The sequence below is a fragment of the Macaca mulatta genome, chromosome 7 (genome assembly GCF_049350105.2).
Source record: "Macaca mulatta isolate MMU2019108-1 chromosome 7, T2T-MMU8v2.0, whole genome shotgun sequence".
NCBI lineage: Eukaryota > Metazoa > Chordata > Mammalia > Primates > Cercopithecidae > Macaca > Macaca mulatta.
The window spans coordinates 97253019-97279529 of record NC_133412.1 but is presented as its reverse complement, the minus strand read 5'-3'; the positions used below and the strand labels follow the sequence as shown (position 1 = coordinate 97279529).

General features: G+C 52.7%; 4 protein-coding genes across 37 annotated transcripts; 2 read left to right on the top strand and 2 right to left on the bottom strand.

Moving 5' to 3' along the window:
* Positions 1 to 391: 391 nt before the first annotated feature.
* On the bottom strand, positions 392 to 14708 carry RNF31 (ring finger protein 31). 20 transcript variants are annotated; one of them, XM_077940752.1, is made up of 22 exons: positions 14564 to 14708; positions 13491 to 13683; positions 13260 to 13406; positions 12957 to 13112; positions 12669 to 12728; positions 12494 to 12569; positions 11788 to 11965; positions 10923 to 11310; positions 10472 to 10762; positions 9971 to 10219; positions 9680 to 9865; positions 9358 to 9564; positions 5659 to 5832; positions 5477 to 5575; positions 5297 to 5386; positions 3613 to 3727; positions 3379 to 3497; positions 3006 to 3185; positions 2819 to 2876; positions 1089 to 1185; positions 641 to 809; positions 392 to 531 (listed from the first exon to the last, which is right to left on the bottom strand). In XM_077940752.1, the coding sequence occupies exons 2-22, from the start codon at positions 13680 to 13682 to the stop codon at positions 478 to 480; spliced, it is 3285 nt and encodes a 1094-aa protein (XP_077796878.1). In that variant the 5' UTR covers position 13683; positions 14564 to 14708; the 3' UTR covers positions 392 to 477. The 20 variants fall into 20 exon arrangements, with proteins under 20 accessions (XP_077796878.1, XP_077796883.1, XP_077796887.1 ...); XM_077940757.1 differs by having other exon boundaries at positions 3006 to 3119; XM_077940761.1 differs by having other exon boundaries at positions 3006 to 3119; positions 10472 to 10759.
* Positions 14709 to 14733: 25 nt separating this feature from the next.
* Positions 14734 to 17991, top strand: PSME2 (proteasome activator subunit 2). Its single transcript, NM_001257629.1, has 11 exons — positions 14734 to 14847; positions 15142 to 15174; positions 15611 to 15673; positions 15918 to 16004; positions 16110 to 16140; positions 16228 to 16325; positions 16912 to 16980; positions 17121 to 17188; positions 17345 to 17399; positions 17703 to 17789; positions 17885 to 17991. Exons 1-11 carry the CDS (start codon positions 14800 to 14802, stop codon positions 17963 to 17965), a joined length of 720 nt encoding a protein of 239 aa, NP_001244558.1. The 5' UTR covers positions 14734 to 14799; the 3' UTR covers positions 17966 to 17991.
* A 1879-nt stretch (positions 17992 to 19870) lies between these two features.
* EMC9 (ER membrane protein complex subunit 9) lies at positions 19871 to 22493 on the top strand. Of its 10 annotated transcripts, none has more exons than NM_001194532.1 (6): positions 19871 to 20021; positions 20143 to 20352; positions 20494 to 20570; positions 21838 to 21907; positions 21998 to 22092; positions 22256 to 22493. In NM_001194532.1, exons 2-6 carry the CDS (start codon positions 20155 to 20157, stop codon positions 22440 to 22442), a joined length of 627 nt encoding a protein of 208 aa, NP_001181461.1. In that variant the 5' UTR covers positions 19871 to 20021; positions 20143 to 20154; the 3' UTR covers positions 22443 to 22493. The 10 variants fall into 10 exon arrangements, with proteins under 10 accessions (NP_001181461.1, XP_014998832.1, XP_077794643.1 ...); XM_015143346.3 differs by having other exon boundaries at positions 19949 to 20021; positions 21663 to 21907; XM_077938517.1 differs by having other exon boundaries at positions 19949 to 20021; positions 21639 to 21907.
* PSME1 (proteasome activator subunit 1) lies at positions 21015 to 25283 on the bottom strand. 6 transcript variants are annotated; one of them, XR_003730940.2, is made up of 13 exons: positions 25145 to 25283; positions 24429 to 24461; positions 24244 to 24306; positions 24019 to 24129; positions 23885 to 23930; positions 23653 to 23750; positions 23335 to 23403; positions 23189 to 23256; positions 23051 to 23105; positions 22890 to 22976; positions 21976 to 22076; positions 21598 to 21722; positions 21015 to 21204 (listed from the first exon to the last, which is right to left on the bottom strand). XR_003730940.2 is itself a non-coding variant. In XM_028850469.2 (11 exons), exons 1-11 carry the CDS (start codon positions 25181 to 25183, stop codon positions 22041 to 22043), a joined length of 705 nt encoding a protein of 234 aa, XP_028706302.1. In that variant the 5' UTR covers positions 25184 to 25283; the 3' UTR covers positions 21465 to 22040. The 6 variants fall into 6 exon arrangements, 4 of the variants coding, with proteins under 4 accessions (XP_028706302.1, XP_077794585.1, XP_077794584.1 ...); XR_013395204.1 differs by having other exon boundaries at positions 21598 to 22076; XM_028850469.2 differs by lacking the exon at positions 21015 to 21204 and having other exon boundaries at positions 21465 to 22076.
* Positions 25284 to 26511: the final 1228 nt, after the last annotated feature.

The window sequence follows — 26511 nt, the reverse complement described above, 5'->3', positions numbered from 1 at the left end:
TGCTTGTATCTGACCTTCTCTGGGTGACACTGCGGCTTCCCCAGGGAGGCCAGTTTCCTGGAGTCAGGCTTGGGACCTCTGGATTGCTGTGTACACCTGTGCATCTGTGTTCCCCTACAGTGCCCACCTGATACATACTGGGTGACTTCAAATACCAGTCGAATTCGATGAAAGGAAGAAAGGAGGCAGGGAGGGAGGGAGCCCAGGCCACGTGGCTGGATGGGGAGGGCCTCCCTTGACCATCCAGGGTGTCAACTCCTTCCTGGTCCTGAGTCCAGGGAGGGTCAGGCACTAGGTTGCAGGGGGCCCTTTTCAGCAAAGCTCTGTTCACCCCACTCTTTCCCTGGTACCCCTAGATGGTGGCACCAGGAAGAAGGACCACCAAGAAGCCTGGGTGGTAAGATGCCTCTTTATTGGTGCTGGAGCTGTTCCTGAGGGAGTAGGCCATGGGACCCTCATCGGGACCCTTACTCTCAGCTACTTCCTCCTGCGGGGGATACTCTGTCCCAAGGGTACCTCTTCTGTCAGCTTCTGCAGGAGAGAGAAGGTAATGATATTAGGAGCCTGGAGCTCAGACACAGCCTGCACCAGGTGACTTCTGTAGGGTGGGGTCAGAGGTGAGGCTGGGTGGAGGCTATACCTGTAACAAGCGGGCCTGGTAGGCAGGGGGATCCTCTCCAGCCAAAGGCTGGGGGCGTACGTGTAGGTAGCGCTCAGTGGCCGTCTCCAGTTCTTCCACCTCATACAGGGTGGCTGGGTCCAGAGAGTGGGCATTGATGAGGCTCACAAGATACTCTTTGTAGTGTGCCCTGGGGAGAAAAGGGAGCAGAATATTTGTTCTGTTGACTAATATTAACTGAGTGTGTCAACATAGCTGGGCTCTGAGACACTTAGACGAACAAGATTAACAACCCCTGCCTGTGCCCACACTGCATGCTACTATCTATCCATGCCCTTGCCCAGAAAGCCTCCTCCCTTCTACCCACTGCGAGACCTACTGCTCCCAGGGACCCACTTTACTGCCTGGGCATGCCCTCACCACTTCTACCCACCGCCCAACACCATGCCCATGTCCTGCTGACACTCACTGGCACAGGCCAGCATAGCCAGCTGGAGTTTCCTTGCCACAAGCTTCATCCCTGAGCCCATTGGGAACCTCCTTCTGCTCCATTACTCGGCAGCCACCTGAAGGTGAGGGAAGAAGGGAGCCTCTGTTGGGAGGCCAATAACCACAAAGCTCCAGAACTGGGATACTCACAAGGTAGGGAAGGCAGCCTCCAAGGAAGGGACTGAGCACAGCAACTCCCGCTTTCCCAGTGGTGCTGGTGGGTACTCAGAGGTGCCATCAGCGGCAGACCATCTGATACAGAGGCAGGAACTTGTCCCTACTTTTATCCAAGCTGGCTTTTGGTTCATAAACACATACCCTCTTGAGATAGCTTTTTTTTTTTTTTGGTTGTTATTTATCTCTTGACTAGTTAACTTACTTATTCTGTGAAGGTCTTACCTCTTTTTTTTTTTTAAATAGAGACAGGGTCTCATTATGTTGTTCATGCTGGTCTCAAACTCCTGGGCTCAAGTAATCCTCTTGCCTTAGCCTCCCAAAGTGCTGGGATTACGGGTGTGAGCCACCACTCCTGGCTACCTCTGTTTTTTTTTTTTTTTTTTTTTTTTTGAGATGGAGTTTCACCCTTGTTGCCCAGGCTGGACTGGAGTGCAATGGCGCAATCTTGGCTCACTGCAATCTCGGCCTCCTTCCGGGTTCAAGCGATTCTCCTGCCTCAGCCACCCGGGTAGCTGGGATTACAGGTGCTTGCCACCACACCTGGCTAATTTTTTTTGTATTTTTAGTACAGACAGGGTTTCACCTTGTTGGCCAGGCTGGTCTCGAACTCCTGACCTCAGGTGATCCACCTGCCTTGGCCTCCCAAAGTGCTGGGATTATAGGCATGAGCCACTGCGCTTGGCCACCTTTTTTTTTTTTTTTTGAGTCTCACTGTTGCCCAGGCTGGAGTGCAGTGGTGCGATCTTGGCTCATTGCAAGCTCCGCCTCCCAGGTTCATGCCATTCTCCTGCCTCAGCCTCCTGAGCAGCTGGGACTACAGGCACCTGCCACCACGCCCGGCTAATTTTTTCTATTTTTTAGTAGAGACGGGGTTTCACTGTGTTAGCCAGGATGGTCTCCATCTCCTGACTTCATGATCCGCCCGCCTTGGCTTCCCAAAGTGTTGGGATTACAGGCATGAGCCACCGCACCTGGCAGGCCACCTCTATTTTTTTTTTTTTTTAATTTAAAGCCTACAGCACCTGGTATTCCCAGCCAATCTCTCATCCAAGTACTAACTAGGCCCGAACCTGCTTAGCCTCCAAGATCAGAAAAGATTAGTCACATTCAGGGTGGTATGGACTGTAGACTTGCCTCTGTCTACACTGTAGGAAGTGAAAGAGGTTAGAACCACACGTAACACCTTTCTGTTACCCTCATGGAATCTAAAACAGTGCCCTGCAACTAGCAGGTCTCATTAAACACTCATTGAGTTAATTAATGAATTATGATCATTTGAGAATGGGAGAAGAAAATTAGTATTAGTGCCTTCTTGGGTACCAGGTTATTTAAAGATGTCTTACGTAAAGTGGCTTAGCTGCAAGGTAGATACTACCCCTATTTTACAGCGGAAGAAACAAGGCCTGGAGTCTCAATTAACTTGCCAAAGGGCGTGCAACAAGTGGCCCCAGACCCAAGCCTCCCCTTTACCCATCATACAGTGGGAGCCCAGCACACCATCTCTTCTTCTCAAAGGCTTGTCCTAACACTCACCTCCAGGGACTGCCCGGGCCCCAGCTGGAGGCTCTGTATTAAACATGACATTATTGTCCTGAGGAGGAGAGACAGATGGGTGTTACATTCCCCTTGATGCCAGTCCCTGTTGCATTTCCTAGCATGAAGTCTTTTCCATTCTTGCCCACCCTGGGCCCAGTCTTCTTCTCTCCTGACCACCTCTGACCTGTAGCAGCTTCTGAAGCCGGAGAGCAGTCCAGTCCCGTAGGTAGAAGAGACAGTCTCGAGGGTGGTGGCCGTGCAGAGACTTTTTCACCCTGCAGTTAGGGTCTGGACATTTCTGGCAGAAACCCAGATGGGAGAGAGGAAGTTGGAGACTGTTGGGGTCCTGGCCTCTCAGGAACCCCTGCGTGAGGGGTGTATGGGTGAGGGGAGATGGAGACATTGGAGGAGCAAGCAAAGGGTAAGGGGATAGAGAGTTGTGCTTTACATCCCATTGACCTCTTCTCTTCCCCGGGGCCACTCCTCAATGGCCTCTGCCTCTCAAACCCAACGGAGGCCCCCACCCTTCCATCCCTTCGCCAACTCTCTGGGCTCACATTCTTGGCATAAAAGGCATTGTAGCAGCCGCTGCAGAACTGGTGGCGGCACTGGGTACAGTGAAAGTGCATGCAGCCTCCTCGGGCCAGGGCATATGAGAACTTGCATTTGGGGCAGTCTGCAAAGGACAAGAGATCAGGGCTGGAGCTGCCGCTGCAGCTCAAGGCCCTCAAGAAGAGAGCTGCTGGCAATGACAGGCTTCTGAGCAAACAGGCCAAGTGGGGCAGCCTTACCAATGCCGTTTTCCTGAAGATACATTGCTAGGCCCTGGGCCTGGTATTCTGGGTCATTCATGCGTTTCCAGTTCTGGAAGTCCTCACAGCTCCGACCTCGGTGCTGCTCCTCCCACTGCCGGAGGGAAAGTAGGCTTCACGTGGGAGCTCTATCCCATCCCCTGGCCCTTCTTCCTAGCCCCTCCACTCACATCCAGTGGTCCCCAGCTTGGTTTATGTCACTGCCACCTACCATTTGCTCAGATCTAAAAATGAGAGGCCATGCTTGGTTCTTTCATTTTCTCCTACCGCCTCACACTCCTTTTGCCTTGTTTCCACCCCACAGACCATCTCAACATTATCCCCTTTTCCTTCATCCCTACTGCTACCACTTTACTCCAGGTCACTATCAGCCCTTGCCTCAATTGCTTGCCTTGGTTACTAGTCTGTTTCCCATTCCTGCACCCCTAGGATCAATTCTCCCCATAGCTGTCAAAAGGACTTCAAAATTTTAAGTCAGGTAGCTTCCACAGTATTGGTGGTGTTTTTGGTCCCGTGGTAGTCTCAGATGTTCACTTTGTTTCAGACATGATGCAGATGAAATTTTTTTTTTTTTTTTTTTGAGATGGAGTCTCGCTCTGTCACCCAGGCTGGAGTGCAATGGCGTGATCTCGGCTCACTGCAGCCTCCACCTCCTGGGTTCAAGTGATTCTCCTGCTCCAGCCTCCAGAGTAGCTGGGATTACAGGCACATGCCACCATACCCGGCTAATTTTCGTATTTTTAGTAGAGACGGGGTTTCACCATATTGGGCAGGCTGGTCTTGAACTCCCGACCTCAAGTGATCTACCCACCATGGCCTCCCAAAGTGATGGGATTACAGGCAGAAGCCACTGTGCCTAGCCAAATATTATACTTCTTAAAAGATAAATGTGGTTGGGCATAGTGGCTCATGCCTGTAATCCCAGTACTTTGGAAGGCTAAGGTGAGGGATCACTTGAGACCAGGAGTTGGAGGCTATAGTGAGCTGTGACTGCACCAGAGGACCCCAGCCTGGGTGAGAGTGAGTCCTTGTCTCTAAAAATAAATAAATAAATAAACGAAAGATAAATGAGATAGTATCACCCTTGCTTTTTCTCAGAATGAAGGCGGACGGATACCTGCCTCACTTGGCCTCCAGGGCTCTCCAGACCTGGCAGCTGGCTTCTCTCTGACCACCTGCCACTCCCACCTTGCTTTCCAGGCTCCAGCCACCCAACACTTTTTTCTGACTCTGGTCCTTCCCATGTGTTGTTCTTTCTCTCCCAAATGCTCTCTGCGTGGCTGGCTTCTTTTTAATGTTTAGGCCTGAGCTTAAACCATTTTAGAGAAGACTTGTCTGACCTCTCTACCCTAAGTAGGTCCACTCTGTTACCCTGATCTCAGATTCCTGTTTGTTTTCTTCATAGAACTTAAGCCTATGTATAATTAGTTCCTCTGGCTTACTTCCCTTCCTTCCTCCTCCCCTTTCCTTTCTCTCCCGATTTCCTCCCTCCCTCTGCTTTCTTCCCTTTCTCCTTGTGCCTAGTCTTTCTGACTAGTCTGTAAGCTCTTTTGACCTCAGAGCTCATATATATTTTGCTCTCCAGTATACAAACTCCCCTGAGTCTAACACAGTACCTGGCAGTAGCTCAGCAAGTATTTCTGAAAGGATGAATGTGCCTCACCTGGCGCTTGCAGCGCACACAGAAGGTCTGGTGACACTGGGGACAAGTCGCCTCCAGCTGCTCACGCTCATATATGAAGCCAAAGGAGCACTGTAAGTACAAGAGCATAAAGTTATCAAAGGCCTGACATGGAACCATCCCCTGTCCCTCCACAGTAGCTCCCCTGGGCAGGCCACTTACCTGGGCACACCACAAGAACTTGGGGTCCCGCATCAGCACACCCTCGGTCAGCTTCTTATGGAACAACGCATAGGCATCTGGCTCTAGGCTCTCTCGAAGCTGGGGACAGGATGCAGAGGTGGTGGGTGGGAGGGTTGCTATTCAAAGCTCAGGGTACCTGAGTCCTAGAGGGGCTGCAGTACCTGGATGTCAAGGGTAGAGAAGTAGCTGAGCAACTGTGTGTCATCGGTGAGGTCAGGGCGGCCACAGGCAGGGCACACCATGTCTGTGATGTGCTTCTCCTTCAAGGCGATGGTGAAGTGCTGGCGGAAGCAGTCAGGGCAGATGGTGCACTCACAGGAAGTCAGGGCCTGCATCTGGAGGGTGAGGGGTTGGAGGGAGGGGGTCAGAAGCCACAGCTGCCAGCCTAGGGAAGAGGCAGTGGCCAGGTGTCTACTAAGAAATCAGGCTCTAATTAACAACTAGGCAGGGTTAACAACCTCAAGTGCCAGCAGGGGCCAGGCAGGCAACCTAAACATCTGAAGACAGTCAGGTGGAGGAAAATAGACAATGGTGACACCTAAGGTAAAGACAAAAGTGCCTATAAAAACATTCATATTCCATTAAATATACAAGTAACATGCTTGAAATGACAAAACTATAGAGGTGGAGAACAGATTCATGGTTGCTGGGTGACTAGAAGTGGTGGCAGAAGGGTATAATTAAAGAGGTACATGAGGGAGTTCCTCTGTGGTGAGGAAACAATCTGTATCTTGATTATGGTGGTGGTTATATGTATCTATACATGGGACAGAACTGCACAGAACCACACATACACACAGCGGCACATCCACGTGAAAAATGAACAAGACCTATGGTAAAGCTAACGTTGTAGCAATGTCTATTTCTTGGTCTTGATATTGTACTATAATTATATAAGAAATCACCACTGGGGGTCGGGCATGCTGGCTCACACCTGTAATCCCAGTACTTTGGGAAGCCAAGGTGGGCGGATCACTTGAGGCCAGGAGTTCGAGACCAGCCTGCCAACATGGCGAAACCTTGTCTCTACTAAAAATACAAAAATTAGGCCAGCCACCATGGCTCGTGCCCGTAATCCCAGCACTTTAGGAGGCTGAGGCAGGCGGATCACCTGAGGTCAGGAGTTCCACACCAGCCTGACCAACATTGAGAAACCCTGTCTCTACTAAAAATACAAAATTAGGCAGGTGTGGTGGCGCATGCCTGTAATCCCAGCTACTCAGGAGGCTGAGGCAGGAGAATCGCTTGAACCCAGGAGGCGGAGGCTGCAGTGAGCCGAGATCGCACCATTGCACTCCAGCCTGGGCAACAAGAGCAAAACTCCGTCTCAAAAAAAAAAAAAAAAAAAAAAAAAAATTAGCCAGGCGTGGTAGAAGATGCCTGTAATCACAGCTATTCGGGAGGCTGAGACAGGGGAATCGCTTGAACAGGGAGGTGGGGGTTGCAGTGAGCCATAATTGCGCCACTGCGCTCCAGTCAGGGTGACAGAGCGAGACTCCATCTCAAAAAAATAAAGTCATCACTGGGTGAAGGTGAGTGAAAAGTACACAGGACTCTATGTACTATTTTTGAAACTTCCTGTAGATTCTACAATTATTTATTTATTTAATTGATTTTGAGACAGAGTCTTACTCCATCACTCAGACTGGAGTGCCGTGGCACAATCCTGGGTCACTGCAACCTCTGTCTCCCAGGTTCAAGAGATTTTCCTGCCTCAGCCTCCCAAGTAGCTGGGATTACAGGCACCCGCTACCACGCCCAGCTAATTTTTGTATTTTTTGTAGAGACAGGGTTTCACCATGTTGGTCAGGCTGGTTTCAAACTCCTGACCTCAGGTGATCCACCCACCTTGGCCTTCCAAAGTGCTAGGATTACAGGTGTGAGCCACTGTGCCTGGCCAACTTTATTTATTTATTTACTTACTTATTTTTAATTTCTTTTTTTTTTTTTTTTGAGATGGAATCTCATTCTGTTGCCCAGGTTGGAGTGCAGTGGCACAATCTTGGCTCACTGCAACCTCCGCCTCCCAGGTTCAAGTGATTCTCCTGCCTCAGCCTCCCGAGTAGCTGGGATAACAGGCACACGCCACCATGCCTGGCTAATTTTTGTATTTTTAGTAGAGACGGGGTTTCACCATGTTGACCAGGATGGTCTAAATCTCTTGATCTCGTGATCAACCCACTTGGCCTCCCAAAGTGCAGGGATTACAGGCGTTAGCCACCACGCCCAGCCCTTTATTTATTTTTTTAGAGATGGGAGTCTTATTATGTTGCCCATGCTGGTCTCTAACTCCTGGCTTCAAGGAATTCTCCCACCTCAGACTCCCAAAGCGCTAGGATTACAGGCATAAGGCATCATGCCCAGCAAAATTCTTTTTGAAAACACATCCACAGTAGCGCTGTCACACACACACACACAAATGAACAGTAATTTTTTTTTTTTTTTTTTTTTTTTTTTTTTTTTGAGATGGAGTCTCGCTCTGTCGCCCAGGCTGGAGTGCAGTGGCCGGATCTCAGCTCACTGCAAGCTCTGCCTCCCGGGTTCACGCCATTCTCCTGCCTCAGGCTCCCGAGTAGCTGGGACTACAGGCACCCACAACTGCGCCCGGCTAGTTTTTTTTTTTTGTATTTTTTAGTAGAGACGGGGTTTCACCGCGTTAGCCAGGATGGTCTCGATCTCCTGACCTCGTGATCCGCCCGTCTCGGCCTCCCAAAGTGCTGGGATTACAGGCTTGAGCCACCGCGCCCAGCCTTTAATTTTTTTTTTTTGAGACAGAATCTCACTCTGTTGCCCAGGCTGGAGTGCAGTGATGCAATCTCTGCTCCCTGCAAGCTCCGCCTCCTGGGTTCATGCCATTCTCCTGCCTCAGCCTCCCGAGTAGCTGGGACTACAGGCACCTGCCACCACACTCGGCTAATTTTTTGTATTTTTAGTAGAGACAGGGTTTCACCATGTCAGCCAGGATGGTCTCCATCTCCTGACCTCGTGATCCACCTGCCTTGGCCTCCCAAAATGCTGGCATTACAGGCGTGAGCCACTGCGCCCGGCCTAGTAATTCTTTAATATCAGCAAATATCCAGTTTATAGGAACAAGCCCTTCTTAGCTCCCAAGCCTCCACGTACTCTAGGTCAGAGCAGTTAGACTGGCTCTGTATGTGTTTTGTTTTGGTTTTACTCTGTATTTTTTAAATAATTGTAGAGGTCAAGAGTTCGAGACCAGCCTGGCCAATATGGCAAAACCCCGTCTCTACTAAAAATATAAAAATTAGCCGAGTGTGGTGGCAGGTGCCTGTAATCCCAGCTACTCAGGAGGCTGAGGCAGGAGAACTGCTTGGAGGAGGTGGAGGTTACAGTGAGCTGAGATTGCGCTACTGTACTCCAGCCTGGGGTCAAGACTGAAATTCCATCTCAAAAAAAAATAAATAAGTAAATAAATAAAGTTTTACATTTTAGAGATATATACTGAAGCATTTATAAGCTATATTATATATGCCTGATATTTGATATAAAAATAACCGTCTGTGTATATATGTGAAATAAAGACTGATCATATTTGTTGACAATTGCTGAAGCTTGATGATGAATACACTGGGATTGGAAGGGTTGCAGGGGGATATGGGAATTTGTTATACAGTGTAGTACAACTTTTCTACTATTGCATGTTTGAAAATTTCCATAATAGGAAATTTTTTTTCAAGGGAGGAGATAAGCCTATTCCTGACCTCCCCCTCCCAGAAGCCTTCAGGGATACATGGGCAACTGAAGAGCAGAAGACAGGATCAGAGATGGGGACTGGGGTAGGGTGGGGGTCCAAAAGAATAGAGTAATTCTTGGACCAGGTACTGTGGGGAGGGACTTACCCGGTTGTGGGGCAGGGCCCAGCCACACACAGCACACTCCTGGGCAAGCAAGCGGCGCAGGAAGGCCCGGTCCTGGCTGTGCCTTACAGCTTCTACCACGTCCCCCAACTCATAGTTCCTGGGTGTCTCCTGCAGCAATGACAGCGCCAGCTCTGCCCGGCCCCAACTGGGGAGTGCGTAGACTGCCAAAAGCCGCCTGACCAGGCTCTGCAATGTGATTCAGGTGGAGGGGGGAAGTGCTGTCAGACTCCAGGGACCCTTCCCCTCAGCTCCCTCTTGCTCCTCTAGGTGGACCCTTGGGTTTCTTGCCTCCTCCCAGCACCTGCTTGTCTGGCCCATCCCAGGAAGGGGTGGGCTCAGGGCCACTGTCCCAGAGGCGCTGGTGGAAGGGCTCTAGGCGTTGGCGCTGTAGCTCAGTCAGGGCCCGTGACACATCACCTCCATGCTGGAACAATGCCTGGAGAGACCCCTCCTCAGGCCCAAAGCCTAGAGACTGGAGCTCCCGCACCTGCAAGATGGGAGTGGTGAGAGGGAGTGAAGTGGGAAAGCAAGCAAGGGAGAATGTGAGAGATGCAGACTCTCGACCCTATCCCATATCCAGCACAGCTGATACCTTCCTTCGCCTGGTCCTCACACATTCCTCCACAGCTTCATCAAGGTTGCCATGACGATCCAGCCAGGCTTTCCGGGCCTCCTGACAGGAAAAGGCACCCAGCCCAGGGTCCTGCTGTCCAGCCAGCTCAGCCACCATCTCCAGCACGTAGGGCAGTTCTGAGCGCAACCACTGCAGAGGCACCTCAGTGCCCGAGTACTGCAGAGCCGAGAAGATCTCCTCTGGACAGGCACCTGCGGCTTCCCCTTCCTAAGGCACAGTCCTGCCCATCAGGCCCATCAGGTGGGGCACACCCTTCACCCACCCTCAGCCTGATCTAAGATGGTGACAGTGGCTCAGCTCAGACATATGGATCATGTCATCAGTGCACAGCATGGTAACTGCCTCAGTAACAAGGAGCTGCTGCTAACAATGACAAGGTTCATAGAAACTATTAACCACCTGCAGCATCTCCTTTCCCACACCAGCTCAGCCCTACCTCATCCCAAGCCCAGTCCTTACCCGGATCATGCTCACTAGCTGGAGGCCTTCCTCCCGCATCTTGTCTTGGCGCTGCTTCCCAGGGTCTCCACAGGAACTGGGCAGGGAGGCACTAAGGCGTTGTGGGGGCCCAAGCTTAGGGGGACCCTTTTCCAAAGAGCTGGCATAGGGCCGGGGGGCACGTTGTACTGGAATGGGGCTACTAGTCCGGTTGCACATTACACACACCCAGCCAGGGCTCGAGTTGCAGAAGGTACAGTGAATACAGTACCAGACATGACTCTGGGCAGAGGCCAGCAAAGTATCCCCCTGCTGGGAAGGCAAAGAGAATTATCCCTTTGACTGGCTGGCTGAGGTTCACAACAGAAATACAGGGAGTTGGAAGGAAGTAAAGGAAAACATGGGATAGAAAAGAAGAGAATGACTTGAGGTAACACACAATAAAGAGCTGGGAAGGCCAGGAACAGGTTACCTGAAGGGGTTGCAGGCAAATGCCAGCATCTCGGGAATCCACCACCAAGCTGGGAGGCTGGGCCAGCCGAGGTCGCTCACATATGGAACACAGCACAGCTGCTGCCTCATTCTCAAAGGTACAGCTCTGGCAGGCCCACCGACCCCTTGCAAGATCAGGTTCTAGGCCTCCAGTTCCTTGGGCACCCTCAGTTCCCAACCCCAACCCCTTACAGCCTCGGGGCCGATCACAGGCCACACAGAGCACTGCCCAAGGCTCATTTAGCATGGCACAGGCAGCACAGTGCCAGGGCAAACGAGCACTTGCAGGATTAGGGGAAGAAAGAGAGCTGTCCCCCAGTGCCAGCAGGGAGGTCGACTGGGGCCGTGGTTGGGCTGAGGCAGGTAAACTGTAATGGAAAAGCAGACATGGCCTACTGAAGTGGCACCTGGTGCCTGGATCCCTCACCTCTAAGCATTCCCCATTTCCTGGGTAACAACACATGTCTCTGGCCTTTGCACACATTGTCCCTGTCTCGAACACTCCTATACCCATAGCCTATGCAACATTTAAATGACAGTTTAAAGCTCACTTCTTCCTAGTAGACACTGCTAATACATGGCCTGACCTACACTAGATGTTTAAAATATTGCCACCTGATTCAGCTGACCCTTCAGACTAGGTTGCAAACCACCTACTACCATAACAACCAGGGTTACTATAATTGCTACTTGTTTGATGTATATGTCTATTATCTCCTTCAGGGTTCTGATTGGCTACTTCTCCTCTATTAAACAGTCTTTACCACAGAAACTGGCAGGTAGTCCATAACCAAGTGATCTTAAGTTCTCTAAATTTCACTCACCCAGAAGAGAAACTCTCTCACCTGGGGCTTAGGTGGGTACCCTGGAGGACCCCAGGCAGGGTCTGGCGGAGGTGATGAGCACGGGATGGGTGTCCATGGAACAGGTGGTCACAGGCTGGACACAGGGCCTGTTTACAGGATGGGCAGTGCAGTGTGCCTGGGGCAGAACCACAGAGGAAGCAGGGACCAGGAGTGGAGCCTGGAGAGCAGGAGAGATAGAACATCTTTCCAAAAAAGACCAAGTTACATCTGAATCTGCTGTGGATGGGGGCAAATCACAAGACTACTTTTTAACACAACTGGCCCAAGGAAACAATTTTAATCTCTTAAAAAACAAAGAGGCCGGACACAGTGGTTCATGCCAGTAATCCCAACAATTTGGGAGGCTGAGGCGGGTGGATCACCTGAGGTCGGGAGTTCCAGACCAGCCTGACCAACATGGAGAAACCCTGTATCTACCAAAAATACAAAATTAGCTGAGTGTGGTGGTGCATGCCTGTAATCCCAGCTACCTGGGAGGCTGAGGCAGGAGAATCGCTTGAACCCGGAAGGCGGAGGTTGCGGTGAGTGGAGATCGCACCATTGCACTCCAGCCTGGGCAACAAGAGCAAAACTCTGTCTCAAAACAAACAAACAAACACAAAGGAAGATAACCAAGGCAGAGGAGCATCCCAAATTTCCATCAATATAGCTTGCTACTTGGTCCCCAATTTAGGACCAATAATACCTGGGGCAGAGGGTGTGGTGAGGGGGCCAGGAGCAATCTCTCTCAATAGGGGGTCAAATTCTGAAAGCTGTAGCATCTGAAAAAGAAAGGGCAGGGAATGAACAAGGGTTTAGGGATACAGAGTCCCACAATTCCGGTTCCCTTTGTATACCAGCCCCTTTCCTGCCTTCCTTACATCATCTTCAACCTTGTCTTCCAACAGCTGCTCCAGTGCCTGCTGTCTTGGATGAGTATTCTGTAATAATACAGATAAAAACGGTTTCCACCTAGACCCCTAGAACAAAGCCCTCCCTCTAAGCCCTGGTCCCTTAACATTCACAGAGGGAAAATCAGTACCCGGAGCTCCCAGAATGCTGAACTACGCCCATAGTTCAGCAGCACAGGGGTCCTCAGACTTACTTGAGTTAGGCTGGGCTCCCCAGCCCTGGTGCATAAGTCCATCAAGACTAGAGGAGCATCTCACCTGCAATAGCAGGCTGAGCTCTGTCCGAAGCAGCAGTACTTCCAGTGTGACTGTAGCAACCTGGTGCTCATTTGGCTCCTCTTGCCCTTCGGGGAAGCTCAACCCATCTGGCTGCTCCTCTGTATAGCCATATAATCGCAGCACATCTCGGCCCCCCTGCCACACATTCACAACCAGTCACCACCCAGGAGGCTTCCTGCCGAGTAGGGCTGGACCCCTCCCCATTCAGCACAATCTCAGGCCTTTTCTAGCCAAACCCCAGCCCAGACCCAGCCCCCTCTCCCGTAAGGCCAGGGGATTCACCTGCACAGCATCCACCGTGCTGCGAAAGACAGGGTTATTAAACTTGACGCCGCGCCAGTACCGGGGCCGCTGAGGGCTGAGAAGGTTGCGGCCATATTTCTCCAGGATGTTCAGGGCCGTGGACAGGGTACTGAGGTAGTTTCGGGGCTGGGAGCAATGAGAGCAGAGAGTTGTAAGCGTAGCCCGGGCCTCAGGCCCTGGTGCCCCCTTCCAAGCGGGGCCGGGCCTCACCTCCCCATGGGCGTTGCAGCGGACCAGGCGTGCGGCGTCCAGCTGCAGGTAGCGGGCGGTTGGCGGCAGAGAGCTGGCTAGCAGCGGCCGGAGCTGCTCCAGGGAAAACGCCTGCCCAGAATCCCTCCTCAGGGCGCTCGCCAGCTCCTCGCGGGCCACCAGGAAGGCCCGCTCCTCTTCCTCCCCCGGCATCCTGAGAAAGGAGTCAGCCCCAGCCTTGCCGCCCGCCGGGACCCGGCGCGGGCAGCGCGCGGCCCAAGCGCCGCCCCTCCCGTCTGGTGCCCGGCTTTGAGGCCCACCCCGGCCCGCGCAGCCGCCCCGGGTCACTCAGACCACAGTCATTCTCCAGCCCCCGGCCCTGCGCCAGGGTTAGCCGAGAACAGGAAGTACTAGGAAAGAGGGCGGGACAGCGACCCAATTTCAGAGGAACGGGCGGGGCTTAAGGTTAAGCTGGGAGCGGGTGTCCCGAAACCAGGGGGCGTGGCCAAGAGGGAGGGCCAGGTCCCAAGCAATGAGAAGGCAAATGGCTCCTGGCTCCTCCCTCAACGCGCCCCAGCATCTTCCCTCAGTCAAGCGCTCTTCCCCGCCTTCCTCCAGTCTGGTTCCACCCCTTCCGGATAGCCCCAGGCGCGGGGTTATCCTATTCAGCTCAAACCCTTCCTTTTTCTAGCTGGACCAGTCCGCTACGCTCCGGGCCTCACCGGGGAAGTCCCACCCTGCAGGGGAACCGACTCTGGCCGGCCCTAGCCCCTCTTGAGCGAGTCCCGCCCCATCTCCGGTCTGTCCTGAAGGCTGAGGGAAGACCCTCACCCAGCCCCTGCCCTCTCCCTTCTAAGGGCGGCTAGCCCTTCTCCACCCCAGGCGCTCCCTCTGGCTGCCCCTCCTACTCGCTCTCATCTCTCTCCGTCCGCTGTTTGCGGTCGAGACTTCTTGGGGGAGCCCCGCCACTGGATACCCCCTTTGCCATACTCCCACCTCTCTTACCCCGACCCTGGACTTCTCGTGGGCCCTAGCTATAAGCCCCGCCCCTCTCCAAGGGACAGCCCCGCTCCAGTCTCCGCTGTCCCACTCACCCCAGCCCCTCCCTCGGGCAGCCCCTGGGCTTGTGACCCAGCCAGCACCGCCTCTCCTAGTGGCAACTGGCTGGGAATGGCTGAGGGGCTACCTACTGCTTGCGGCCTGCCGGGGGAGGAGGGAGGCGGAAAGAAGAAAGGGGGCGGGGTTGAGGGGGGCGGGCCTGGACCTGGGGAGTGAAAGCGAAAGCCCGGGCGACTAGCCGGGAGACCAGAGATCTAGCGACTGAAGCAGCATGGCCAAGCCGTGTGGGGTGCGCCTGAGCGGGGAAGCCCGCAAACAGGTAATGGTGAATCGGAGGCCAGGAAGGGGTCATAGAGCCCTCTTGGGGGGAGGCCAAGCTGGGTGGTTCAGGGGACCAAAGCAGTGCCAGATAACTCCCCCAATCTCGCTAGTGCCTTCACTTCTCGGGGATTCCCAGATTCCTGCCCTCTGACTGCAGTGAGCAGGAGCTTCCAGGGGAAACTGGCTTGTGGTGAGAAAGGCCTGAGCCACAGTTGGAGGGCACCCTGTTGTGGGTGGAAGCTTTTGACAACCCAGACCCTTAACCAACATCCGGGTACTACTCTCTGTGTAGGTGGAGGTCTTCAGGCAGAATCTTTTCCAGGAGGTAAGTCTCTGGATTTCAGCGATTTGACCCAGAATCTTAGACCAATACTTGAGGATAACAACCTCTCCTAATGACCCCCCCCAAGTCACCCTAGACTTAACCCTACTTCCCTTACCAAGCCTTCACCCAAAGTAACCCCGGAATTATTGATAGCTACCTTTAATGTGACCTTTCTTATGACTCTCCCCACTTCTGGCACTTCTCCCCTCTTTTGATGTGGAGGAAAAAATCCATGGCTCCCAAAGCAGGAATAGCACAGTCCTAACCTTAGTTCTGCCACTTACCAGCTTGGGCAAGTCCTTTCATTTTCAGGTCTTCAGTTTCCTCATTTGCAAGTCTTGGACCCGGTGATTTCCAAAGGCCCTTCCAGTTCCATTTGTCAGACATCTCATTGAGCATATTCTGTGATTCCCCTCCCTTGCAATGTAACCCACAGGCTGAGGAATTCCTCTACAGATTCTTGCCACAGAAAATCATATACCTGAATCAGCTCTTGCAAGTGAGTAGTGTGGCCCCCTCCTGCCCCTTCCCATGTCCTCTCTCCCCTTTGCCCATCCTCTCTAGCTAACAACTGGATTCAGCATGCAGAGAATAGTTTCAAGTAGTGGACTGGGAATATTAGGATGGCGTGAGGCATGAGCCTAGGTTGGGAGGCAGAGGGCAAGTGGGATGTATGGAGGGAAGGCTGTGACCTAGGATGAAGGGAAGAGACTGGGCAGCCCCTGACAGTGAGCTCTGTGCAGGAGGACTCCCTCAATGTGGCTGACCTGACTTCCCTCCGGGCCCCACTGGACATCCCCATCCCAGACCCTCCACCCAAGGATGATGAGGTGAGGCATTCAGGGTGCAGGACTTGGACTATAAACCCAATGGAGATGATAGCCCTTCAACCTCTGTGACTTTTCCAAAGCTACTTTCCCCCTTTTTTGTCTTAGATGGAAACAGATAAGCAGGAGAAGAAAGAAGGTAAGAGAGATAAGAGGTGACTAGGGAAGGGGAGATGGCACATTGGCTGCTGGATGAGAAAGAGCCTGAATCCCCTCTTTCTCACAGTCCCTAAGTGTGGATTTCTCCCTGGGAATGAGAAAGTCCTGTCCCTGCTTGCCCTGGTTAAGCCAGAAGTCTGGACTCTCAAAGAGAAATGCATTCTGGTAAGCCTAGGAAATGGGGGAGGTGGAAAGAGAAGATACACAAAGTGAAGCCCTGGACTCCTCCATAGATACAAGTCCTTCATACAGAGACCTAGTCCTGAAAAAGAAAACTTCCTTCTGTGCCTTGGGCTTAGATCTCCTTTGTTCTCATTCTGTTAGACCTCTCTTATCACAACGGTACCCCCAAAATTAGAGACTATGCAGTATCCACTCTGTAACCTCAGAACCTACTGCTCTATCGGGTTCATAGTAGAGGTGGCATGATATAGTGAGTGAATTGTTTTAAAAGAGTGGACCCTAGAGAGAGACTGCTTAGGTTCAAATCATGATTCTATCAGTTACCTAGCTGGTAACCTTAAGTAAGTCACTTAGACATTCTGTGACTCAGTTTTTTCATCTGTTAAATGGATACAATAAATATGTGTCTCTGATGGTTGCTGTGATGATTAAATGAAATAAATACATGACACAGCGCTGGTGTGTAATAAGTACCCAATTAAATATAACAATTTTTTAGTAAGTGACAATAATAGGAAGAACTCAGTATGTTTGTTGAATGATTCTTACATGATCCCTCTTAACACAGGTGATTACATGGATCCAGCACCTGATCCCCAAGATTGAAGATGGAAATGATTTTGGGGTAGCAATCCAGGTAAGAAAAGGGTAACTGAAGACACTTAGAGTAGGGAGAGCCTCGGAGGTTGAGCTAGACATGAACCAGAAGGAGGAGGAAGATAGTGTATGAAATGGGGAGGACATGAAGTGTTGTCTTTGCCTCCCGTGTCACCACAGGAGAAGGTGCTGGAGAGGGTGAATGCCGTCAAGACCAAAGTGGAAGCTTTCCAGACAACCATTTCCAAGTGAGGGCAGCTGGAAGACCAGCATTGGGGGCAGTAGGAGCATTTCTTTGGGACCCCCAAAGCTAGGCATCAGGATGATGGGAGACTTTGGGAAGGGTCTGAGGGAGTACATCTCCCTGAACACTCATTCCTGTGGTATTTCCTTGCTTCTGGCAGGTACTTCTCAGAACGTGGGGATGCTGTGGCCAAGGCCTCCAAGGAGACTCATGTAGTGAGTGGATAGTCCACCAGCCTTTTAGCTGGAGGTGGGACGAGGAGGTGTGGAGAAAGAGGTCCTCCTTGTCTTGTTTGTGACTTTCCCAATGTGTAGAATATTTAGCTAAAAGCATTGCCTAGAAAAACCGATTAGGGCTTCAACGACTTTGACCCTTTTCTCTGCTCAGTCCCTTGGGATCCTATTTCTTGGTGCTAAGAAGGGGTTCATTCTCAAGTTAACTTGTTTCCTATAAAAGGAAACCAGACTCATGTCCCAGCCTCCCATGGGACTGACACAGCTTTGCCTCCCACACTGCAGATGGATTACCGGGCCTTGGTGCATGAGCGAGATGAGGCAGCCTATGGGGAGCTCAGGGCCATGGTGCTGGACCTGAGGGCCTTCTATGTGAGTCTGGAGTAAGGCCTTAGGGGAGGTGGATGAGTAGGGGCGGGCAGGGGATTGGCTAAGAACCTGACTCTTGCACTCTGGCCTTCTCCCAGGCCGAGCTTTATCATATCATCAGCAGCAACCTGGAGAAAATTGTCAACCCGAAGGGTGAAGAGAAGCCATCTATGTACTGAACCCAGGACTAGAAGGAAAATAAATGATCTATATGTTGTATGGATTCCCTTCCTGCATGTGTCATTCATTCAAAAAGCATTTATTGAGGTGGCATCTATGTCCAGACTGAAGATGAATGTGGTGGGAAGGGGTGGGTGTCATGACTTAGATGCCCACTGTAATCTTTTTTTTTTTTTTGAGATGGAGTCTCACTTTGTCGCCCAGGCTGGAGTGCAGTGGCACGATCTCGGCTCACTGCAAGCTCTGCCTCCTGGGTTCACGCCATTCTCCTGCCTCAGCCTCCCGAGTAGCTGGAATTACAGGCGCCCGCCAGCACGCCCCGCTAATTTTTTGTATTTTTAGTAGAGATGGAGTTTCACCGTATTAGCCAGGATGATCTCGAGCTCCTGACCTCGTGATCCGCCCGTCTCAGCCTCCCTAAGTGCTGGAATTACAGGCGTGAGCCACTGTGCCCAGCCAGCCCACTGTAATCTTAAGAGGTCCTCCAAAGGAACAGTGTGGGGATTGTTACATGCCATGACAGCCATGCAGATAACCTGTATTTTGGAATGTAACAGTATTATTTTCATCCAGAGGTCTCAGGAATTAGTGGAAGAGATGGCATTTGCAAAGAGCCCTTATGGGAATAATAAGGCTTTGGATAGACAAGGGGAAAGTTCTGTGGCCAACATCAGGAATGAAGAAAGAAGGAATCCTTATCAGTTTAGGAAAAGGCTAGAAGGAGAATGAGGTTTCAGTGGGAGAACTATGGAGAACTATGGATGAATGATTGGACTCCTTTTTTTTTTTTTTTTTTTTTTTTTGAGATGGAGTCTTGCTCTGTCGCCCAGGTTGGAGTACAATGGCATGATCTTGGCTTACTGCAACCTCCGTCTCCCGGGTTCAAGCAATTCTCCTGCCTCAGCCTCTCGAGTAGCTGGGAGTACAGGCGTGTGCCACCACACCTGGCTAAGTTTTTGTATTTTTAGTAGAGACGGGGTTTTGCTATGTTGGCCAGGCTGGTCTTGAACTCCTGACCTCAGGTGATCCACCCACCTCGGCCTCACAAAGTGCTGGCACTGCAAGGCGTGAACCACTGCTCCTGACCTGGACTTCTTCTTAAGGGCTGGGAGGGAAAAAAATAATGCTTCCAAGGCATTGTGGTGAAGGAAATACACCGCAGGACATTATGGGAAAGATTCATCTGTAAGTTTTTCTTACTGTCCTCCCCTACACCCCCTTCAGCCAATCACTGTCTTTATCTCTGCTTTTCAAGATTCAGCCCTGGGCTGAAGACAAGGGTTCCTTTGCTGTGATCTTGCTATAAACTCCATGGGATTGTTCTTTAATTCAGGGCCTTATCCTGTCATAAAATATGAGATAAGAACGTGCTGCGAAGCACTGGACAGGCTGGAAGCCTGCCCCCATACATATCTCATTAAAACCTTAAAGGAACATGGGCAAAAGATAAACCAAGGGCAAGAAAACCTGCAGTCGCGAAGGTAACACGGATCATTAGTGACAGAGCCGATCTAGAGTACAGATCCACTCGTCCCATAATAGGCGCAAGGCGGTCTGCTTTGCCCGCAGCCCTTCGGAACACCCGGCTACGGGTTAGCGCTCCATCCCCGGGGCTCCGCGGAGCCGGTGGTGGTGGGCAACACAGGTTAACAGGCAAAGCCAACCAGCAACGAGAGCGGAAGTCGGGGAACCTAGCCAATAAGAGTTCGGGCAATTTTCTTTGCTTCACAATGGTGGGTTCTTTCCAGTCCGCTGGAGACAAAGGCGGGGCAAAGTTGGGGTGCGGCCGCTGATTGGACAAATTGAAAGCCTTTAGCCCTATCAAGGAGCACCACGTGGGCGGGACTTCAGGTGCCAGTTCTGCAGGGAGCTGCAGCTTGCCCTGTCTCCCAGGCAGGCGCTGAGTCGCAACCGCCAGCTAGGGGCTCGGGAAGGCGGGGCTCGGATGCAATCGGGACCTCCTCCTGGGCTGGGCTTCGGGCGGACTCCCGGACCCCGGGCGCCGGGAGCCGGCGGGCTACCTGCGAGTCGAGTTAGCATTGTCGCCGAACCGAAGTGAGAGGGCACGGGGAAGGGTCAAAGAGGGTGCCGAAGCGCTGGAAGGAGCTTCACGGACGCGAGCTAGGCACCGGCTCGCCTAATTCGGCACTAATCCGGCTTGCTGCTTCCCGGCCAGGCCCCGCTCGCCATGGGGGAGGTGGAGATCTCGGCCCTGGCCTACGTGAAGATGTGCCTGCATGCTGCCCGGTACCCACACGCCGCAGTCAACGGGCTGTTTCTGGCGCCAGCGCCGCGGTCCGGAGAATGCCTGTGCCTCACCGACTGTGTGCCCCTCTTCCACAGCCACCTGGCCCTGTCCGTCATGTTGGAGGTCGCCCTCAACCAGGTGCCTCCGTTGGATGCCCATCCCCCACCGCGAACCCACCCAACACCCCAGCCCAAGTTAATCCCCGGTCCCTTGGCAGCAGTGCGCATCCACAAAGCCAGCGGCACAATTTAATTACTGATGGCCCCTTTCCCACGACAGGTGGATGTGTGGGGAGCACAGGCCGGTCTGGTGGTGGCTGGTTACTACCATGCCAATGCAGCTGTGGACGACCAGAGGTGAGTGGCGTAGCCAGAGGAAGAAGGAAAGGATTATGGGGGGTTGCGGGTTGGAGGAATAGAGGGCGAGGATGCGTGGGGCATTGGGTGGAGGGGGGCGCACAAGATGAACCAAGGTCATTCCTTCTATCTTTCCTTCACCAAACGCTTAGGAGCAGGGGTTTTACACCAGGCACTATGCTGGGTACTGGAGTGAGGAAATATAAAGATGAATAGGACAGAGCCCTGCTCTGGAGTGCCGTTTCGGCGGGGAGGACAACTGTGTATCAACAGATTGATTTTGTTTTTTTTTTTTTTTGAGACGGAGTCTCGTTCTGTCGCCCAGGCTGGAGTGCAGTGGCGCAATCTCGGCTCACTGCAACCTCCACCTCCTGGATTCAGGATTCTTCTGCCTCAGCCTCTCGAGTAGCTGGGATCACAGATGAGCGCCACCATGCCTGGCTGTTTTTAATTATTATTTTTATTTTTTTGTTTTTAGTAGAGATGGGGTTTTGCCATGTTGGCCAGGCTGGTCTAGAACTTGACCTCAGGTGATCCACGAGCTTCAGCCTCCCAAAGTGCTGGGATTACAGGCGTGAGCCACCACTCCTGGCCAACAGACTGATCTTGCTTTAACTGAGGTGTCCCCCAGGTGCTGAAAGAACAGAGAAATCCCAACCAGCAACTTCAAAAATAAGGCAGTTTCCTTATATATATAGGAAAAGACAATTATATATATATATAAATCATATACATGAAGCAGATTAGAGATACTGTTTTGTAATTTGCGTTTCTCCCTCACTTAATAAATACTTGACATCATCCCATTTCCACAGCAAGATCTACCTTTCCCTAACAACTGTATAGTCTGAATATGGATGTACTATGATTTATTTAATGCTTCAAACATTGAGGTTGTTTCCAATGTTTTATTACAGACACTGTCCTATTATTACCGTAAATTCTTTATAAGTAGAATTTCTGGGTTAGCATATGTATAGTATGTAGTATGTATACAGTTTCAGTTTGGATGGTTATGCCAAATTACCTTCCAAAAAGACCACCTTTGGTTTCCACTCTCACCAGCAGTATCTGAGCACCTGTTTCCCACAGCACTCAAGCATCAAGCAGTCGTACATCAAGCATCCAGCAGGCCCGATCCCCGCAGGCCACCTACAGGGAAAGGCCACAGCTGCGCCCACATCTATGAGACCTGGGAGGCCCAGCTCAAATGGATGGGTTTTGCCCACAGTTGGCTCCTCACTCCTCTGATCTTCCCTCTACACAGCCCTGGGCCCCTGGCCTTGAAAATTGCTGGGCGAATTGCAGAATTCTTCCCTGATGCAGTACTTATTATGGTGAGACTTGGGTTTCTGGGTGGGGAGGTGAAAAGAAAGTAGGGTGAGGGGACCCTTGAAACTCTCACTTGCCCTTCTTTGTCCACTCAGTTGGATAATCAGAAACTGGTGCCTCAGCCTCGTGTGCCCCCGGTCATCGTCCTGGAGAACCAAGGTCTCCGCTGGGTCCCTAAGGATAAGAACTTGTGAGTACCCCACTCCCTCTCTCTCTTCTTAGAAGCCCAAGATTCCTGGGTCTCCTCTGTCCTTGGCCCTGCCCCAAGGGTCTTTCTCTAGACCCAATCTCTGTCAAGTCTGTGTCTGGCCCCACTACTTGCTGTTTGACCTCCATGGGGGTTGCTATTTCAGAGTGATGTGGAGGGACTGGGAAGAGTCACGGCAGATGGTGGGAGCTCTACTGGAAGATCGGGCCCACCAGCACCTTGTGGACTTTGACTGCCACCTTGACGACATCCGGCAGGACTGGACCAACCAGTGGCTCAACACTCAAATCACCCAGTGGGTTGGTCCCACTAATGGAAATGGAAATGCCTGAGCCAGGGCCAGCAGGGTCCAGATCCAATAAAGAGACTTGGGCTGATGGGCAGTGGTATAACTATATTTATTGTGCCTGGGAGGCAAGATGAGGGAAAAATCTCAACAGAAGCAAGTTTGGGGAAAATCTGGAGTCCCCAGTAAAAAGTAGGAAGGTCTCTGCTGTACCCATCCCAGAATGGGAGAGAGGGCTCTCAATAGATCATTCCCTTTGTTTCTCCCCTGGGCTTCTTGAGCTTCTCGAAGTTCTTCAGGATGATGTCATATAACACAGCCTACAGGGCCAGGGAGGAGTGGAGGTCAGTCAGAGGCCTCCAGTGGCTCTGTGCCCCATTTCTAGCCTTGTGGAGAAGCTGCACTTTGTCACCCTTTACCCCCAGCCTGCAGGGTCAGGGAGTGCGTGGCCTGGGAAAGCTGCCTCTGCCCACCCCTGCCCTCGCCTCCTCACATAAGCATTGCGGATCTCCATGACCATCAGCCGGATGTCCCGGTACTCTGCCTCATCCAGCTCGTGCACCAGCTGCCGATAATCACCCTGTGGGAAGCTCGGGTCAGGCCTGACCTTACATGAGTCCTTCCCTCATGCACCCTGACCTGGGCCTCACCTACCACATGGGGCTGCTTGGCTGCTTTAGTCACTGCATCACCACGCTCAGAGAAATACCTGTGGAAGGAGAAGTGTGTATGGAGTAGAAGAAGGAGGTCTCTGTCCCAAAACAGACAGTGTGTACATGGGTGGTCACTCACTTAGAGATTTGGGTGTGGAAGCCTTCTAGCTTGGTGTGGAGGCTGGTCATCAGCTCAAACACCTTCTCCTAGGGAAAAAAAGCAAGGGGGAAAGTAGAAGGAAGCATGGACTAGAAAAGAGCAGGGAAGTGGGGCAGCACTCTCACCTGGACAGCCACTCCAAAATTGTTACCATCCTCAATCCGAGGTATCTGCAGCTGCAACCAGGTGGTGACCTGGGAAGAGGGAATGGCGTAATGCCACATCAGCCCTCTATCCAATTCCGTTTCATATTCTCCCTTGCTTCCCTCCCCACACTGGGTGGAGGCATGCCAGGTCTCTCCTGAGCCTCAGAGCCCGGACTTCTGGTTTCACTTGCTGTGCTCTCTCTTGCTAAAACCTGGCATGTGCCAGGCCCTAAATGGCAGGGACTAAGAGGACAATGGTTTGACTTAAAGCCTGAGAGTTGAAGGGGGAGAGCCTACCAGGTTGAGCTGCTCAATGACATCCTTGATCTCAGGCTTCAAGCGCTGCAGAAGGACCAAGATCTTTTCATTGCAGTTCACTGGACCACAGGGAGGACCTAGAGAGTGAGCAATGGGTCAGTCACATGATTGAGCCTGTGTGAGGGTTGAAGGGGAGAGTAGAAAGAAATCCTTAGGAGGAGCTCCTGTGGGTGGGACTCAAGTCTCTTCCCACAATTGTGGTTTCAAGTACCTTTGTCTTCATCCTCCCCCTTCTTCTTTTCATCCTTGTCTTCCTTCTGCAGAAAAAGAGGGGCTCATGAGAGTCAGGACTAAGGTTGATTACCCCCATGGTTGGATCCCTTCTCCCAGGTCTTCCCAGCTTGCCTCCTGCTGTTTCTTCCGTTCCTCTTTCTCTTTCTCCTTGACTGGATCAGGCACTGGGATGTCCAACGGGGCCTTCAGATTGCTCAGGTTGGCTTCATTGAGAGCTGGCTCCTGGTGTAGGGTGGGAGGAGGGCTGGAGGTGAGGGGGTTCCTTTCACCTCACTCTCACAGCCCCTGACCCTTCTCTTGGCCTTTACTCCCTAGCTCCCTGCCCAGCCGCGGTACCTTTAAAAATGCATCCAGCTCAGAAATCTTCTTGGGGAAATAGCTCCCGAGCAGGTTCTCTGTCTGTGTGTGAGGTGGGATGGAGAAGGATGGGAGTCAGCATCAAATGCCCATCCTAGGTGGTGAGGCAGGGTTGAGCAGTAGGAGTTGGGCAGGGGTGGGGCCGCTGATGGGGCATGTCTTACCTTGGTACAGAGGTCTTCACGAAACACATCCACCTGTGGGGCACATGCATCCCTTCAGAAACTTGGCTTTAAGGCCAGTTCATTTGAGGACAGTTCCCTTAGGGTTATGTAGGGCCTGACCTGGGGAAGGGTGGAGGGGATCCCTCTAAGGCCAGACCTGAAGAAAGCGAGATGGATGCCTGTGGGGTGGGTTGGGGTGGTGGAGGAGTGGAACTCTGCAGACCTGGATCTACGGAGAGTGGAATGGGTATCCCTAGGGCTGGATACGGGGGATGAGAACATTCCTGGCAGTGAAGGGCCAGTGGTTCACGTGAGACCAGATCCCTGGGGTCGCCTGGCAGGTGTGAGGAGGGGTGCTGAGAGCCCTCTGCGAGCAGGACAGGGACGGGGTGGGCCCCGGGACCCTCCCTAAGGGAAAGGCCACGAGGTAGCTGGGGCAGTCCCGCATCCAGTCTGTGTGTGGCCCCGGCTCCAGGCCAGCGGAGTTCCCCTCCACGCCAGCTCTCCGCTTCACCTCACCCCACAGAACCACGGCCGCCTCGCCTGTCCCCGCAGGCAGCAGTCACCGCCCTCCCCGGGGCGCAGGTGCTCCGGGAGCGCCAGCTCGGCGGACTGCCCCTGACTTGTGTGGGAGTCTGGGGGGCGGGTCGGGGATGCCCCCGGCCGCTCGAGCCACGCCTCCCCAGTGGGCCCTTTCTAGACCCCGCGGCGCTCACCTTGGCTTGGGCCTCGGGCTGGACCCTGAGCGTGGCCATGACCGGGACGGGGGGCCTAGCGCCGCACGAGGAACGGAGTGGGCACCGCGAAGGGAAAGCGAAAGCGGCGCTCGCACCACTCACGGCCTTCCTGGGTAGTGGGGCGGGGAGGGCTGGAGGAGGCGGGGTCAGCCCGGCCAGGGAGAGGTGCAGTGCAGCAGAGGAGGGCGGCGGGTGCGGCTCCCCCTAGCGCGCACAGGCTGCCTCGCGAGGGCCAGTTTCCAGCCTCCCCACCCCCGCCGGCCGGGTCCCCGCCTCCCCGCCCTCCTCTCGTCCCCGCCTCCCGCCTCCCGCCTCCCGCCTCCCGCCTCCCGCCTCCCGCCTCCCGCCTCCCGCCTCTCGCCACTCGCCGCCCGCCGTCCGAGGACGCCGGGTCCTCCCATCGTCTAGTCTAAGCCAGTCTCTCCGCGCCCCGCCCTCCACCTTCCGCCTCCCAACTGGCTCCCCACCTGCTCTCTTCTTCCCCTGCTCCGCCTGGGACAGATAAGTCTTACTTAGGGCTCTTCTGTCTTTCCCCAGAGATGGAATAAGACCTGGCCTCTCTTTCCTAGCCTTGCTAGCGTGGGCCTCTGGCTCTGCCGACATCCTCCGCACCTGTAGCAACACCGGCACCAGAGCCGACAGCATCCCTATCCAAGCCCGGACCAGCTCTCTCCTGGACCACCGCGGCATATGCCATTCTACAGCCCACTCTCACAGAGCAGCGGGTTCATGCCTCTGTCTGGCTTAAAACCCTTTCTCAGCTGCCTGTTGACCTTAGAATGAAATCCAAAAGGCTGTTGCAGCTGTCTCCCCTTTAAGTTCACTTTCTACTACTTGCCCCTTCATTCATTACACTTGCAAATACTCGGGCTATTTGTTTCCCAAATGTGTCATGTTCATTCCTGCCTCAGGGCCTTTGCCCTTGCTAATAATCCCTTTGTCTAAAACACACTTACCCTGGGTGTTGTCATTCGGTTCTCAGTTTAGATGTCACCTCTTCAGAGACAACTATTTTCATCATCCTCTATAAGGAACCTCCCTCCAAATGCATTACAAATCAGCCTGTTTTAGTACATTCATAGCATTTATCTCTGATATTAGCCCGGTTTTTTTTTTTTTCTCCCCAGGATAATTCACTGATTTAAACCAGCAAACTGTGTGTGTGTGTGTGTGTGTGTGTGTGTGTGTGTGTGTGTGTGTGTGTGTTGGGGGACAGAGTCTCACTCTGTCGCCCAGGGTGGAGTGCAGTGGCACAATCTCAGCTTACTGCAACCTCCACCTGCTGGGTTCAAGCGATTCTCCTGCTTCAGCCTTCGCAGTAGCTGGGACTACAGGCGCGTCCCACC